Below are 16,418 nucleotides of genomic sequence, written 5' to 3' on the forward strand. Positions count from 1 at the left end.
ATTTTTTTCAAAGTGATCTTTGATGATTTCCCTTATACCCTCTTTTACTTTTTTTTGGTTCCAGTATTTCTTTAAATTTTCGTAGCTAAGATTTTTGGGAAAGTATAATTTTCTTTTATGTTCATAAGTTGGGCATTTTAGTAGAATGTGTTCCAAGTCGTCTGTAACTCTGCATTGATCGCAATTTAAAGGTTTATTATGAAATCTTCGTTGATAGTCTTTTTGTGTGCCGTGATTGGTTAAAAATTGGTTTATATAGAAGTCGTTATATTGAACTTTATTAAGACCTCAGGTATTAAATTATGAGTATGTCTGCCCTGTGAGGTTGAGCTGTCCCATCTATTCTGCCATGTTATCACGTCTTGGTTTCGACATTCTAGTCTGACCGATCTTTTGGAAGGGAGATTGAATATGTCTATTTTTTCCTTTTCACATGCCTTTTTCGCCCACTTATCTGCTTCTTCGTTTAACTTAAACCCCACATGGGCTTTAATCCAGTGTAGGACTATATTTTGTGTGTAATTGTTTTTGATTATAGTAGTCATGTAGTCACTATCTCTTGTATTCCTGAAAATGAGTCTGAGTATATTCTTATTGTGTCCTTAATTTCATTTTCTTTAATCCAGAAAATGGCTTGTAAAATTGCCCAAAGCTCTGCCTTGTAGACAATGGAATTGTTACATAATCTAAATGTGTAATGGTCTATGGGATGGCCGTCCATAAAAACTACGACCGCACATCCCACTATAAATTCACCTCCAAAAATCAGTCGCGATCCATCAGTGAAGATCTCCAGTCCTGTATCAGTCGGTATGTTAAGTCCATATGGTATCTGGATATTTTCCGCCGGGTGTTTTATAGGTAACTCCACTTGTTTGTCGATTTCTTTTTCATGAAGATAACAATTTGCGATCTTTGCCTCCGTCTTAACGACAATATCTAAGGGTATAGTTCCCGCCAATATCTGCAATGCATCTGTTGATGTTGTTCGGTATGCTTTAGTTAGATTAAGTAGGGGTATTCTTTCAATTTTTCTTATTTTATTAAGTGTTCTTATATGATCGTTATACCAGACTTCTGCTCCATATGTTATGACCTTTTGCGTGCATTGTAAATATATAAATTTTCTAATTTTCGGAGTAAGTCCCCAGCCGATTCCCGACAGTCTATTGATTTTCATTTGGAAGTTTGTAATTTTATTATAAGTATGTTCGAGATGTGGGAGCCAGGACAGCTGGTTATTTAGACGAAATCCCAAGTAGATAATTGTGTAATGTACTTTGACATTTTGTCCATTGAGCTTAACCGTGGGTTTTCTTGTAATTTGACGACTTTTGTGAAAAGCGATAGCCTGGGATTTCCCTGTACTGAATTTCAATCCATATGTGGTGGCCAAGTCTTGATATTTGATTAGGATCTCTGTCATTTTGGGTCCCAGTCTATTCAATACTGTTCCAGTTATTGTGACCATAAAATCATCTGCAAAGATTTATTCATGTTGAGAGAATAAAAATTTCAAAGACATTTAAGTTTTCTTTAAAACGCATATAGCATATTAAGAATGTTCACATAAGCAACATTCGCTTTTATTTCGAATTTAGATAAAGCCAAATTTCAAAAAATGGTTTGAATAAAAATAAAATTTTCAGTTCAGAAATCAAAAGAAAAAGAAAACAAACTTCCTCAGGTGGTTAATGCGTCTTCATTCCCCTCCTTAGACGATAATAAACTAAGAGATAGGCTGGCAAAAGCATGGGAACTAATCAAGGATTACCAATCAATTTCGGCACAATTTACTTTCTGCGATCTTTTATGTCCTTCTATAATTAAAATTCCTTTATTTCCCTGATTCTATAGTTAAGGCTGAAGAATATGCTCTTTGTTTACGAAAAAACTTGCAACAATGTCGCTTGAAGGCAATTATTACTGCTACTGATGTAATTGTAGATATTATCAATATCAATCTCTCCTCATAAGCGTTATCTTTTCTACCCTGTAGGGATGAATTAAGCAACAGAGCTTTCATGGTTTTATTCGAGCTATTTTGTTAAAATAAAATTTTCCAGCAGAGAAAAGAAATCAACGTGCATCAAAAACTAATAAATTCATATTATTCATGTAGAATTGTGTTTTATTTGACTTTTTAACAGAAATTTTAAATCGTAGATAATTTTTAATTGTTTATGTTTCTTTTTTAATATTATGTTGAATTATGGCCAAACTTTCCCAGATTTATCTCACTGAGAAATCCAAATTGTCAGTATCAGATCATTTTCTTTATCAATCTGTTAAATAAAAGTTTATTTTGATTAGTCGTTTAATATACAGAAAAGTACAGGTTACAAAAGTTTGGTAATCTGCCTTTACTCAAGCATCCTCAAAAATGTTTTTTAAAAAAATGGCAAAGGAAACAAAATTATTTAAAAAGAGGAAATTCTCTTTATAATGTGAAAGCTCCATTTAGCCTTTTGCTTTCTGTTCTAAAAAATATTCCATAAATTCTTTGTAACATTTCAGCTGCTGTTATATACCTTTTTATAATATTACTCCATCGAATAAATAAGCATCAGCAATTGTCTGCGTAAATAATTTGAAAATGGTTTTATAATAACTTGTTTATTTCTTTACTAAACTGTAAATATTACTCCTACTATACTAATTCAGTGTAAATCATATCAAAATGTTACTTCCAAGAGAGAACTTTTAAAAACTAAAGCTTGTGATACTTAGCTCGAAAAAAAAATGATGTGTACAGCTTGATTTAAAATTGGGCGAGAACTTATGAGGGCGTCTAACCCTGGGAGAAACTTTTCGTCTTATATTCTCTTTCACCTTCATAACTAAATTAAAGCGATGGAAAAAATGAGTTCAGACACACCTAGATAAAGCCATGAAGTTTCAAGTACTGAAAAGAAATTTTTAAGATATCAGAATGAAAATCATGAGAAGATATTTTAGGACTACGCAATGGAGAAGTTCTCTTTCAATAATTTGTTTGCATTTTGATATTTTTTTTAAAAAAAAGTTTAAGCAATAGAAACTTCATAGCTCACATTAGGTTCGTCTGAACTCACTTTTTCTACACTTTAAATTTTAAATGGAGGTGAAAAAGAGTTTGAAACGAAAAGATTGTCCCTCAGTGTGGCAAACTCTTAAGAGGACGGAAAGTAAATTTTCGGAAGAAAATTCTATTTCTCTTTCTAATTTAAAATTCTATTTCTAATTTAAAATGTAGAAAAAGTGAGTTCAGACAAACCTAGAATAAACCATGAAGTTTCAAGTATTGAAAAGAAAATTTTAAAATATGTAAATGAAAATAAATTATGAGACGATAACTAAGGATTACGCAACGGAGAAGTTCTCTTCCAATAATTTGTTCACATTTTAATATTTTAAAATATTTTTTTCAGCTATTGAAACTTCATGATTTACTCAAGGTTTGCCTGAACTTGCTTTTTCGTTTCTTTTAAATTTTTAAATAAGTACTGAAGGTGAAAGAGAATTTGAAACGAAAAGATTCTCCTGTGGGGTGTGGCATCCTCTTAAAATTTCACCAGATGCATTCATCTAATGGGGTCTTGAAAATCTGCTTTTGTGAAAATATTCAATTCTGAAGTGTATTCAATCTTGTATCATCAATGATGCATAGAGAATGAGGTTCTGGTGTTCTCAGAAAGTGATAACATCTCTTGAAGAATAAAGAAGATTTTCAATAGAAATGTCAGAACGTCTAATAGAATATTTTTGAATTGTGTTTTCATTCCTTGAAAATTTTTGAATGTTAATTATAACTTCTCAATAGATAATAAAAAATTTGTCACTCAAAAGAGAATTGCTGCTTATCTTCTGGGCAGGTATTGTCAAGTGACACCTTTAAGCATTGTTGGTGATAATGAATAGTCTCAAACATTCTTTCTTAGGTTATCAGTAGCACATGGTGAGCAACCTGATGGAATTATCGATCAAAAGTGACAATTGACTACCTAAACTATTAAAAATTACTTTATCTACATGTTACAGAGGCAGGATTAAGCAAGAAAATAAGAATTTGAAATCCCTTTGTACTCATGCTTGTTAAATAGCAGATAATATTTAAAGGAATGACTTTAATTTTTCAAAGAGTATAAGTAAAAACATTATTGGAGAGAGTAAAGAAAATATGCAAAATTTTATATCTAAAGATAGGCAATTTTTCATTTGTGAATAATTAAATAAAAATATTATATTTTACAATTGAAGATGATCTATATAAACATAGAAATTTTTCAGCAATTAATATTAGAAGTTACCTGGAAGTTTATTGTAGTGAATAAATTTAAATGAATTTTTCTCAATTTCAAATCAATAAACTTCTTGATTGTTTAATGCATAACAGCCTTCTAACTACGAAATAATCAGTACTATCAACTGAGTTCTGATATAATCTAGTTCAATGTAAAAAATTTACAAACCAGTGAATTAAAAGAAATTAATTGCCCTTGTTTTTTAATTAAGTTCCTTTCCATCCCATTTCACTTATTGCCTACCAAAAGAGGGATCAGACATCATTTTACGTGTTGCACACGCACAGAGAAAGTTTATAAGAAAAGTAGTAGCGGAATTGTTTTTGCTACGAAATATTTCAAACGGGATGTCACAGAAATGTTTCTGTGACATTAAAGGCCTAATTTTTAACGGAAACGAGAAGACTTATGCTGTTCAGCCATCGCTTTTCCCTCTCAAATCTTAGATTGCACTGGTACCTCTGTGGGGCAGCTGTAGAATGATGGGAATGTAATTTTGGATTTAATTGTGCGACATGGTCTTCTGGATTTGGTCTAGTTAGTCTAAGCCAATGGGGATAAGCAACAACACTAACAGTATTATACATTTTTAGATTTTTGATAAACATATTTATTTCCACGTAATTTAAGTTTAAAAAAATTAAGCATTATCCGAAATGGTTTTCATAAATTTAAAGTAATAAAATTAAAATTTAAAAAAATCTAAAAACAGACAAATGTGCAATTTTAATTTACTTACTCATAACCATAAACCGCATAATTTTATTGCTTCATAATTTTGAGATAAATCAATAGAAGAATCAAAAAATTATTAAGTGCTATTTTTGTTAATCTAACAAAGCGAATTCTAACTGCTAATCGAACTGTCTAATGACGTTTCATCATCACAAGTTTGTTAGAAAGACTTCCCAAAATTAAAGCATGCTACTCTTGTTTCATAGCAAGATTATTCCATTCAACAAGCATTTATATTCATTTTATTCTCAAATAGGTTCATCATTAATATAAGAAGTACAAACAAAAGTACAATACTGTAAAAGATTGCGGATCAAATTACAGTATAAAATACTAGCACTTGTGTCATACATAAAAACCATTTCACCGTAAAATATTATACCACAATTTTAACTGTAATATTTATTTAGAGTGATTCAGTAATTTTACGGTAAATATCACTCTAAAAATTACTGAACATTAGATTTTTGGCCCGTAACATTTTTCCGGTAAAAATAGATTTCGCGGTAAAAAAAAATAATAGCACGCTGAGAGCCGGTATCTTTTTTATCGTTATTTGATACGAAATATTTTTCAATGTAGTGCATTGCAAGTAATTTCATTATGTAATAAAATTAGACATCTGATTCAAATCAATTAAATTAGAGGAAATTGATTATAATAACATGCATTTCAAATTTTTTTTTAAAATACACACGCTGTCCAATGAGTTAGCAACTTGGCTCTTGCCTTGTTTGCACTGTTTAAAGGATCTTAAAGTCTTTGTAGCCAGTACACGGCTATTTCCGATGCACAAATACAACACAGAAACTTACAGAATGAATACCCTCAAGAATACGGGCAAAAGAAGATCTTAGAAAATACTAATCAAGGGTTTCTAATTCTTTTGTGCAAATGCTTAAGTGTACACTTTAAAATGTGAGTAATTAAACCATTTATACCTAAGCGTAAACTATGCATGAAAGATCTATGGAGACAGATGTATGAAAAACTATCTGAAATAAAGGATAGTACATATTTATTTGTACTAAGTGCATATTTCTTTATGTTGGCTTCCACTTTAACTTTAAAAAATTAATGTGGCTTACTTCAGATCTGTTTATATTATTATTATGATAGCGTGGTAGACAAAACTTCATTGTTTTCACAAAATAAATTTTAGCAATAAATCATTTGTACTACCATTTTTTTTAAAAGTAGATTTAAATAGACTCATGGCACAAATGGATTACGATTTATTTCTACATCAATGACAGTTTATTCATAATAGATCATTTGTATTCAATTAGCAAAAAAAGAAAAAGACTAAATATTTTCAGAAAAAAAAATTTTTAATTAAAAAATTGTAAAATTGCAAGCTTTAAAAAATATTTTTATGGATAATGTAAACTATTTATTTATAATATTCTTGTGAATTTTACAAAGCGCAATTTGTTCTGATTCTAAAATAAAAGTTATTCATATTTTTATATTAGCACTTGCATAAACCAAGTAGGAAATATTAACGTCAAATAAAATAGAAAAAAGGTTAAATAAAATTAAAATGATAATAAAAAAATTTTTATTTCACAAATGGCAACTGAGACAATCTAAAAAGGTTCACTTTGCGCATGTGCAATGATGACCTCCAACCATAAGAGGAAGAGTTTGTAGATAACCAATCATACGCCTTTGCACAGGATTATTACAGTTACGTCATCAGAATAGACACGCCCCACGATGTACACTATCTCCCCCAGTGCACTATACTTTATTACTCCATAGTTGGTTGTTATCACTAGTCAAGTTGAAAGTGAATTACGTATTGTATAAAATGGCTGAAAGCGCACCACTAAATACGACGAAATTAGTGTGCCCGTTTTATTTAAATTCTTCTTGCCAAGAAGGTGATCAGTGCAATTATACACATGACGGCTCATGTAGATCTCGTAAAAATATCGTCTGCCGTTTTTCCTTGAAAGGCATTTGCATGTTTGGTGATAATTGTTGGTATTCTCATCCAAATTCTAAAGAGGATGTTTATTATATATCTCAATCTTATAATGAAGAGCAGAATACTGGTCCTACCCATCAACGGACAGGGAGTTGGAATATTTTTCCCTCCGAGAGTAATTTTCAAAATTTCGACACCAGTTTAAATGGTGAAGCATCTCTTTGTGGTGAATCAGATTTACATAAATGGATAAATGCACCTGAATTCGTGCCGGAAAACAACAAATATTTAGCCAGTGCTTTGAAATCAAATGGCAGTGTTGATAATTCAGAGCCACAAAAGTTGGATATGGAATTCTGCCCGCATTTCTTTGATGGTGTTTGTCCATTCGACGATTGTCCATGCATCCACGGAGAGTTATGTCAACTGTGTCAAAGATATTGCTTGGATCCTTTTGATGAAAAACAACGAGGTCTTCATATTGGAGTCTGTAGGCATGGGCGAGATACGGATATTCGACGTGATTTGTCATGTGGTATATGTTTGGATATCGTAATGGAAAAAGATCGGGTTGCAGAGCGTCGATTTGGTATTCTCGAAAATTGCAATCACGTGTTTTGTTTATCCTGCATCATTAAATGGAGAAATGTGCGGAATTCTCGTGAAGAAGATTTAATAGATCCTGCTGTTACTCGTGCTTGTCCCGAATGTAGAGTGCCGTCTAGATTTTACATACCCAGTAAGAAATGGGTTCATTCTGAAGGGGAAAAGGAGATATTAATTGCTGACTATAGAAAGTCTTTGAGCACAAAACATTGTAAATATTTCAAAAACGGTAAAGGAATTTGCCCCTTTGGTGAAGAGTGTTTTCATCTCCACGCAATGCCCGTTATTCCATCAGTAGCTGTCCAGAAACGTCGCCTTAATAATAGAGTGTTTAGGAACTCAAGAAGATGGTGAACAAATTTGAATCTACAATGTGCCATCGAGATGATGGAAGATGAAAGTACTGACAACGCGTTTGTAGAAAGTGCACAATTTGTTTAGATTCAACTAAGCAAGAATTTTTTATTATGTTCAGCTGAAATTCTCTTTTTAAGTGCTGATTTTGTTCATGTTTGGAGCATTTGACAACGGTAACTGCAAATTGTTTTTTTAATTATTTTAAAATTGCTTCCTTTATTTTAATCTTATTCGTCGATTCTAGTATACATGTTTCGAACTTATGTTTTTTTATACCTACTTTTTTCAAGTTATTTTGAGTGTAAAACTTAAAGCGAGTATAATGAATGATAATAGCTAATTTTGAAAATAATCTGTATTAATGTTGACGTATTTCAGCTTAAATATTAGTTTCTAAAATTTTTTCTATCGATATTTTTCTAAAAAAACTTAACTTTCAGTGTTATATAAGAGTAACTTTTAATTGTTGAGTAATAATTAAATTTCTGAGTATTTTATTATTATTATTTGTTTATGAAAGTAAAACTAAAAAAAATTTCTGGATTATTAAACATGGTATATGATGAAAATTTTTTAATCTGCAATGTGACATACAAATGAATATACGTATATGTCAATAAACAGACAAAGCTTTTGTAAAAAGTGCAATATTTGTTTAGCTTTAACTGGCAAGAATTTTTTTTTATTATGTTCAGCTAAAACTCTCTATTTGTGTGATGATATAATTCCTGTTTATTGCATATAATAACTGTTAATGTGAGTTATTAACAATTTTTTTTTTTCAATTATGCCTTTTTTTTAACCTTATTCTTCGATTCCACAACACATGCTTCGAATTTATGTTTTTCTATGAATATGTTTTCGTGAATAAAATCTATATATAAATGGATAAAGGCTATGGATAATCTATGGATGAATGCTAGTTTTTAAATTATATTTGTAGCTGTATATATTTTGCTCTAATCTGTAGATTTGAATTTATAGTTATCTGTAAGTATACTTTTTTAAAAAAAAATAAAGTGTAGCCTGATTTTATGATTTTTTTTTTTAAATAAAGTATGTTCCCATTTTTCTATTCTGCTTTAATGTCTTAATTTGTATTACCGTTCATTTATTTTGTTTCGTAAAGTCAAGTAATGATGTTTAATTTAAATTTTCATGACATGTTACAATATGGTACTGCTTCTGTTCTGTTAATTAAAAAGCAAGGCAATTTAACGATATTTTTTATAGTTCTTCAGAATTTTGCTAGATTAAGCTTAACTTGCAAACATTAATAGCGAAATTTTTCTCCTATTTTTCAGGGCAATAGTTTCCTACTTTATCGCCTCAGAAAACGCATTTTTTTCAGATAATTTTTTCTCACAATAATAATGTGATAGTTTCATGATCTTCAAAAAATTAATTTCGTAGTACAGTTTCAATTAGAATTATGTTATTTAACTAGAATAATTGCATAATGGAAAGGCGATCATATAGCGTAAATCTTGATTTTCAAAAATGGGTCATTAATTAATTCCTTAATTTTTGTTTGTAAAATATGCTATTTTGTAAAAGATATTTGCATTTAAGACATATTATAAAGGTGAATATTATTTTATTATGTAACGAAAGAAGAAACTTAGAAATATGTATAATAATTTTCTTAATAAAAGCTAAGTTAATTTTTATTAAGGAATGCATTGATTTTGAATAATTATTTTCCCATGTATTTTATAAAATTATGCTAATTATTTCTAATAATTAAAACAATGCAGAGTATTTTTAACCAATAATTTTATTATTTATTATAAATATTAAATTCTAGACAATTTTAAGTAACATTTTAAAAAATATTTTTCAATTTTAATCACTTTACTAACTACATTTTCAAAGGAATTATGGACAATAAAGTAAACATCTTAAATTAACTCGTGTGCATAGATTAAAATTCATTTAGTTTAGTTCAAAGGAAAACTCTTAAAAGTTGCGTTTCAGGGAATTGAAGTTTAATAATGGACCGAAAAAATACAACATTTTTATCAACGTAAATTTTAAGTGACAAAATTTGATGGTATAGTTTCCGAGTTAAATATTTTCAATTCTCTATTTTTCAAAAACATTTTGTTCACGTTTTGTTACTTTATGTAATGTTAGTTAAAATGATGAGAAAATTTTTCTGTATTTTAATTCAAAATTGGTAATTATTAAAGAAAAAATGTGAAAAATAAATATTTATCTTTTTCGTAAGGATATATCTTCTGATAAGCAAATTAGATACGTGCAAAAAGTTAGTGATTTTCTAAAAAAAGTTCAATGTTAAAAATGAATAACTAATAACAGTAAGGAACAAGAATTTTGGACTGCTCTCCTGACAAAACTATAAGGACCATACTTTCCAGATTGCGGAAACCATCCATGTTTGGGTGGTCTATAATCCTACTCCATTAAAAAAGAGCTATAATTATTAAAAAAAACTACGTGTTTGTGTTTGATTACTTAACTTATTTACATGCAAATAGCAATTAATTTACACCTTCAAATTCTACCTTTTTAACCAAAATTAATGGTATAGAAAATGACGGTATAATTTATATCATGATAAAAATGAAAAAAGTGGTATAATTTGGTATAAAATAGTATAATTTTATATATATTGAAAAATAACAGCAATAGGTTTTAGGTAGATTAGATTTTTAAAGTTAAGATTAACATAATGCATATCAAGATGTACAGTGAACAAAATAAAAAGTGAGAACCAAAACAATATGGAAATGAATGGGGGAAAACTGGATCCTACCACGTGATTTCCCGGGCAATAAAAATTTAGCGTTAAACGTTTAACGCAACCTTGTTGGAAGTCGCGTAAGAAGTATAACTTCAAAACTTAATCAGCAGTTGGAACTAGCTATAAATGAAGTGATGCTTAAAGGGAAGAATTGGTACTTAGTTTCTTAGAAGAAATAAAAGGTCATCAAGCATTCTATCATTTCCTTAATTAATATTCGCTGTCGAGAAGGGCATAAAAAGTTGCATGTTGAATTAACTGAACAAATTCGAAAAAATCTGCTTTAGAATAACTAACTCATGTAAATTTTATAAATATTTCTAAATTATTCTTCATGCTAGTTCTTCATGTAATAATTCTTCATAAGCCAATTTTTTATTCAAAACCATTTTGAACATTGGTGTAAATTAAATTCTAGAGCAAATTTCGGTTCCTTAAAGTAGTGACTACATTTCGATAGTAGTTTGTAGTCACTACATTTAAAAAGCAGTAGTTGTGTTTGTAGGTAATTACATTTGCAACCTAGTTGTAGATGTAGTAAACTAAAAACTAATGAAGTTTTTCTGACCACTAACAGTACCAGACTGATTCCATTTATCTCTTTCATTCGACAGATGTGAGACTGAAATAATCCAAACTACAACAAAGGATGTCGAATATTTTCTAGAAATACCCATTCATCTTGACATAAAATTGTGAATCATCAGTTTTCTTACCTACCGCTGTGAAAATAAATTTTTCATTCATGTTGAGAGAATAAAAATTTCAAAGGCAATTACATTTAAGTTTTCTTTAAAAAGCATATATCATTAGGAATGTACACATAAACAACATTCGATTGTATTTCGAATTTAGATAAAGCCAAATTTCAAAAAATGGTTTAAATAAAAATAAAAAAATAAAATTTTCAGTTCAAAAATTCAAAAAAAAAAAAAAAAAAAAATCCTCAGGTGGTTAATGCATTTTCATTCCCCTCCTTTGAAGATAATAAACTAAGAGATAAGCTGACAAAAGCATGGCGACTAATCAAGGATTACCAATCAATTTCAGCGCAATTTACTTTCTGCGATCTTTTATTTCTTTCTATAATTAAAATTCTTTTATTTACCTGATTCTTTAATTTAGGCTGAAGAGCACGCTCTTTGTTTACGAAAAAATTTCAACAATGTTGCTTGAGGGCAATTATCATTGCTTTTGATGTAATTGTAGATATTATCAATATCAATCTCTCCTCATAAGCGTCATCTTTTCTACCTTGTAGGGAAGAATTAAGCAACAGAGCTTTCTTGGTTTTATTCGAGCTATTTTATTAAATTAAAATTTTCCTGCAGAAAAAAAAATCAATGTGCATTAAAAACTAATAAATTCAGATTATTCACGCTGAATTGTTTTCGATTCGACTTGATTTAACAGAAATTAATTCTTAGATTATTTTTAATTTTTTTAAAAAATTATTATGCTGAGTTATGGGCAAACTTTCCCAGATTTATCTCATTGAGAAATCCAAATTGTCAGTATCAGATCATTTTCTTTATCAGTCTGATAAATAAAAGTTTATTTTGATAAGTCGTTGAAATTTCTGAAAAGTACAAATTTAAAAAAAAATTGTCAATGTGCTTTTAATCTAGCATCCTCAAAAATGTTTAGAAAAAAATTAAAAAGAAGAAATTCCCGATATAATATGAAAGCTCACTTTAGCTTCTTGGTTTCTGTTCTAAAAAAAAATCCATAAATTTTTGGTAACATTTTAGCTGTTACATACATTTTTATAATATTACTCTATCTAATAAATAGGCATCAGTAATTGTCTGTGTAAATAACTTGAAAATGGTTTTATAATAATTTGCTTATTTTTTACCAAACAGTAATTTTTACTCCTACTATACTAATTTAGTATAAATTATATCAAAATGTTATTTCCGAGAGAGAACATTTAAAAACTAAAGCTTGTGATACTTAGCTCGAAAAAAAAATTATGTGTACCATTTTATTTAAAATTGGGCGAGAACTTATGAGGGCGCCTAACTCTGGATGAAACTTATCGTCTTAAATTCTCTTTCACCTTCATGACTAGTTTAAAGAATAGAGAAAGTGAGTTCAGACAAACCAAGATAAAGAAATGAAGCTTCAAGTACTAGAAAGAAATTTTTAAGATATAAAAATGAAAATAATGAAAAGATATTTTAGGACTACGCAATGGAGAAGTCCTCTTCCAATAATTTGTTTGCATTTTGACATATTTTTAAAAATAATTTCAGCAATTGTAACTTCATAACTTACTTTAGGTTTGTCTGAACTCTCTTTTTCTACACCCTAAATTTTAAATTAGTAATGGAGGTGAAAAAGAATTTGAAACGTAAAGATTGTCCCTTGGTTTGGCATCCTCTTAAGAGGACGCCATACCTCACAAGAAAGTTTTCGTCGCAAATTCTAATTCTCTTTCATTACTAATTTAAAATTTAAAAACTAGAAAAAGTGAGTTTAGACGAACCAAGAGCAAACCATGAAGTTTCAAATACTGGAAACAAAATTTTAAAATAGACAAATGAAAATAAATTATGAGACGATAACTTAGGATTACGCAACGGAGAAGTTTTCTTCTAATTATTTGTTTGCATTTTAATATTTTGTAGTATTTTTTCAGCCATTGAAACTTCATAACTTACTCTAGGTTTACCTGAACTTTCTCTTCTTTTAAATTTTAAGTTAGTAATGATGGGTAAAGAGAATTTGCGACGAAACTTTTCTTCCGCGGTATGACATCCTCTTAAGCTTTTACCAGATGCATTCATCTAATGATTCTAAGCAGAACTTGAACGTCTTTTTTTCTGAAAATATTCAATTCGGAAGGGTATTCAATTTTGTAACATCAATGATGCCTAGAGAATGAATGAGGTTCTGAAGCTCTGGAAAAGTGATAACATTTCTTGGAGAATAAAGAAGATATTCAATAGAAATGTTAGAATGTCTAATAGAATATTTTTGAAATGCGTTTTCATTCCTTGAAAAAAAAATTATTCTATTGAAAGTTAAAGATAACTTCTCAATAGATAATAAAAAAAATTTCATTCAAAAGAAAATTGTTGCTTATCTTCTGAGGAAGTATTGTCAAGTTACACTTTTAAGCATTGTGGGAGATAATGAATTGTCTCAATTAGTTTTCTTAGGTTATCAGTAGCGCATGGCGAATAGCTTAATAGGATTATCCATCAAAAGAGAAAATTGACAACTTAAACTATTGTTCGTTCACCAGGAGTAGGCACTTGACTTAGCCTTCATCACGTGGTATCCGACGATACTATTTCGCTATTTTTGGGAGAAGGATGTGAACAATCCTTAACAAGGTTGCTATTTGGCGATCGTATGACAAAAAAATTTATTTCATAATCTTTATGTGTATTTTTTTTAACATTAAATACAGTCGGACTTCTATTTAACGAACTTCCATTTTGCGAATTTCTCTATTTTGCGAATTTTTTTGAGGAACCAGGAACATTTTGGAAATTTCTTCGTAAAATAACTTCCAAATAGCGAAGTGAATTTTCTATTTAACGAACTTTTCTTTGAGATCCACTTTCCCTATTTAAAATTACTTTGCAGTTATAATTTTATACAGCAAATACAAACAAAATTTCATGCATAAATTTAGCTGTTTTTTAGTTCAAAATGCATGTAGCATGATAGTGTAACAATTCCATAATTCCAAATTCTTGTTTTCCATGCATATTTCTTTTATGGTTAAGATTTATGATTTATAAAATAAATAATAGATACTAGTTTACAAGATAAAGGTGTAGCAATTGCTTTTTTAATTATGCCTAGTTCTTATGAACTTAAAACCTGTTTCGTGTTTTTTAAGCATTTCAAAAGGCGATTTTCTATTTAACGAATTTTCCATATAACGATCTCATTATCGGAATTCAGCAACTTCGTTAAATAGAGGTTCGACTGTATTTAATATATTTGATGATATTTCTCTCTTTTATGTGAATAGTTTGTCCTTATTATGACACTTTGCTGGGAAAACAGCAGTTTTTAAATTTAAAATATATTTAATTAGCTTGAGTAACAAAAGGTATAATTAGTAGATGATAAAGCGAGGTTAGTGATTGAAATAGAATTCACTGTTTGCGTTTGGCATGCATTAAAGGTTGTATCATTTTCAAACTCGAATATGTTTCTGCTTTTACTCCCACGTTAAAATGATCTCTTCGACCGAGGAGGTGGAGCCGAGTGCCAACTCCTGATGAACGAACTATAGCCATTAAAATTTACTTGATCTACATGTTACAGAGACAGGGTTAAGCAGGAAAATAAAGATTTGCTATCACTTAGTAATCATGGTTGTTAAATAGCAGAAAATAGTTTAATGAATAACTTTAACTTTCAAAAAGTACAAGTAAAAATATTATTGGTGTGAGTAAAAAAAAATTTATTTTGCTAAATTTTATATCTAAAGATAGGCAACTTTTTATTTGAGAAGAAAGGAATGAAAATAATATATTTGATAACAATTCAATATGACCTAGTTAAACATAGAAACCTTTCAGCAATTAATATTAGAAGCAACCTAAAAGTTTAATGAAGTTAATAAATTTAAATGAATTTTTTTTTCGATTTCAAACCGACAAACTTTTTGATTGTTTTATGCATAACATCCTTCTGACTACGAAATAACCAGTACTATCTACTGAGTTCTGATATAGTCTAGTTCAATGTGACAAATATATAAACAAGTAAATTAAAAGAAATTGTTCTTTAATTAAGTTCTTTTCTAACCTATTTCACCTATTGCCTACCAAAAGAGGGAAAAGACTTCATTTTACGCGTCGCACCCGCACAGAGGAAGCTTACAAGAAAAGTAGCTGCGGAATTGTTTTTGCTTTGAAATCGAAACGTAGCTGCGGAACTGTTTTTGCTTTGAAATATTTCAAACGTGATGTCACAGAAATGTTTCTGTAAGCACTCTTTTATAATTTTTCATTCGCGATGTTTCAGAAACATGCTTTGTGATCATTCTCAGAATTTCGTTGCGTTTCTTCCTAACTGTTATGTATTTGTTACATTTCTGCGAGTTATTGTGCTGTACGGATTGAAACCACGTTAAAAAGCTCCACCGACTGTAGTTACAGTGCTCCTGTCCTATACTTGCTCAGGTTACGTAATCTAGTTTAGACTTAGGACTGGTCATATTAAAAGTCTAATTTTTAACGGAAACGAGAAGACTTATGCTGTTCTGCCATCGCTTTTCCCTCTCATATCTTAGGTTGCACTGGTACCTCTGTGGGGGAGCTGTTGAATGATGGGGATCTAATTTTGGATTTAATTGTGCGACATGGTGTTCTGGATTTGGTTTAGTTAGTCTAAGCCAAGGGGGCTAAGCAACAACTCTAACAGTATTATATATATTTTTAGATTTTTGATAAACATACTTATTTTTACGTAATTTACGTTAAAGAAATGAAGCATTATCCAAAATGGTTTTCATAAATTTAAACTAATAAAATTTAAATTTAAAAATCTAAAAACAGGCAAATGTGAAATTTAAATTTACTTACTCATAACCATAAACCGCATAATTTTTATTGCTTCACAATTTTTAGAAAAATCAATAGAAGAATTAGAAAATTATTAAGAACTAGTTTTGTTACTCTAACAAAGCGAATTCTAACTATCGAATGACGTTTTATCATCAAAAGTTTGTCAGAAAGACTTCTCAAAATTAAAGCACGCTACT

At 29.4% G+C, this 16,418-nt stretch overlaps 1 protein-coding gene across 1 annotated transcript; it reads left to right on the plus strand.

The window, feature by feature from the left end:
* Positions 1–6,831: 6,831 nt before the first annotated feature.
* On the plus strand, positions 6,832–7,911 carry LOC147807735 (putative E3 ubiquitin-protein ligase makorin-1). The gene has a single exon (XM_087166785.1). The coding sequence runs from the start codon at positions 6,832–6,834 to the stop codon at positions 7,909–7,911; it is 1,080 nt and encodes a 359-aa protein (XP_087022911.1).
* Positions 7,912–16,418: the final 8,507 nt, after the last annotated feature.

Source organism: Parasteatoda tepidariorum, chromosome 6, assembly GCF_982258835.1.
Source record: "Parasteatoda tepidariorum strain Cologne lab strain chromosome 6, Ptep-v5.0, whole genome shotgun sequence".
Taxonomy (NCBI): domain Eukaryota; kingdom Metazoa; phylum Arthropoda; class Arachnida; order Araneae; family Theridiidae; genus Parasteatoda; species Parasteatoda tepidariorum.

Coding starts and splice junctions, on each gene's coding strand:
- LOC147807735 (XM_087166785.1), top strand. CDS start 6,832: ATGGCTGAAAGCGCACCACTAAATACGACGAAATTAGTGTGCCCGTTT.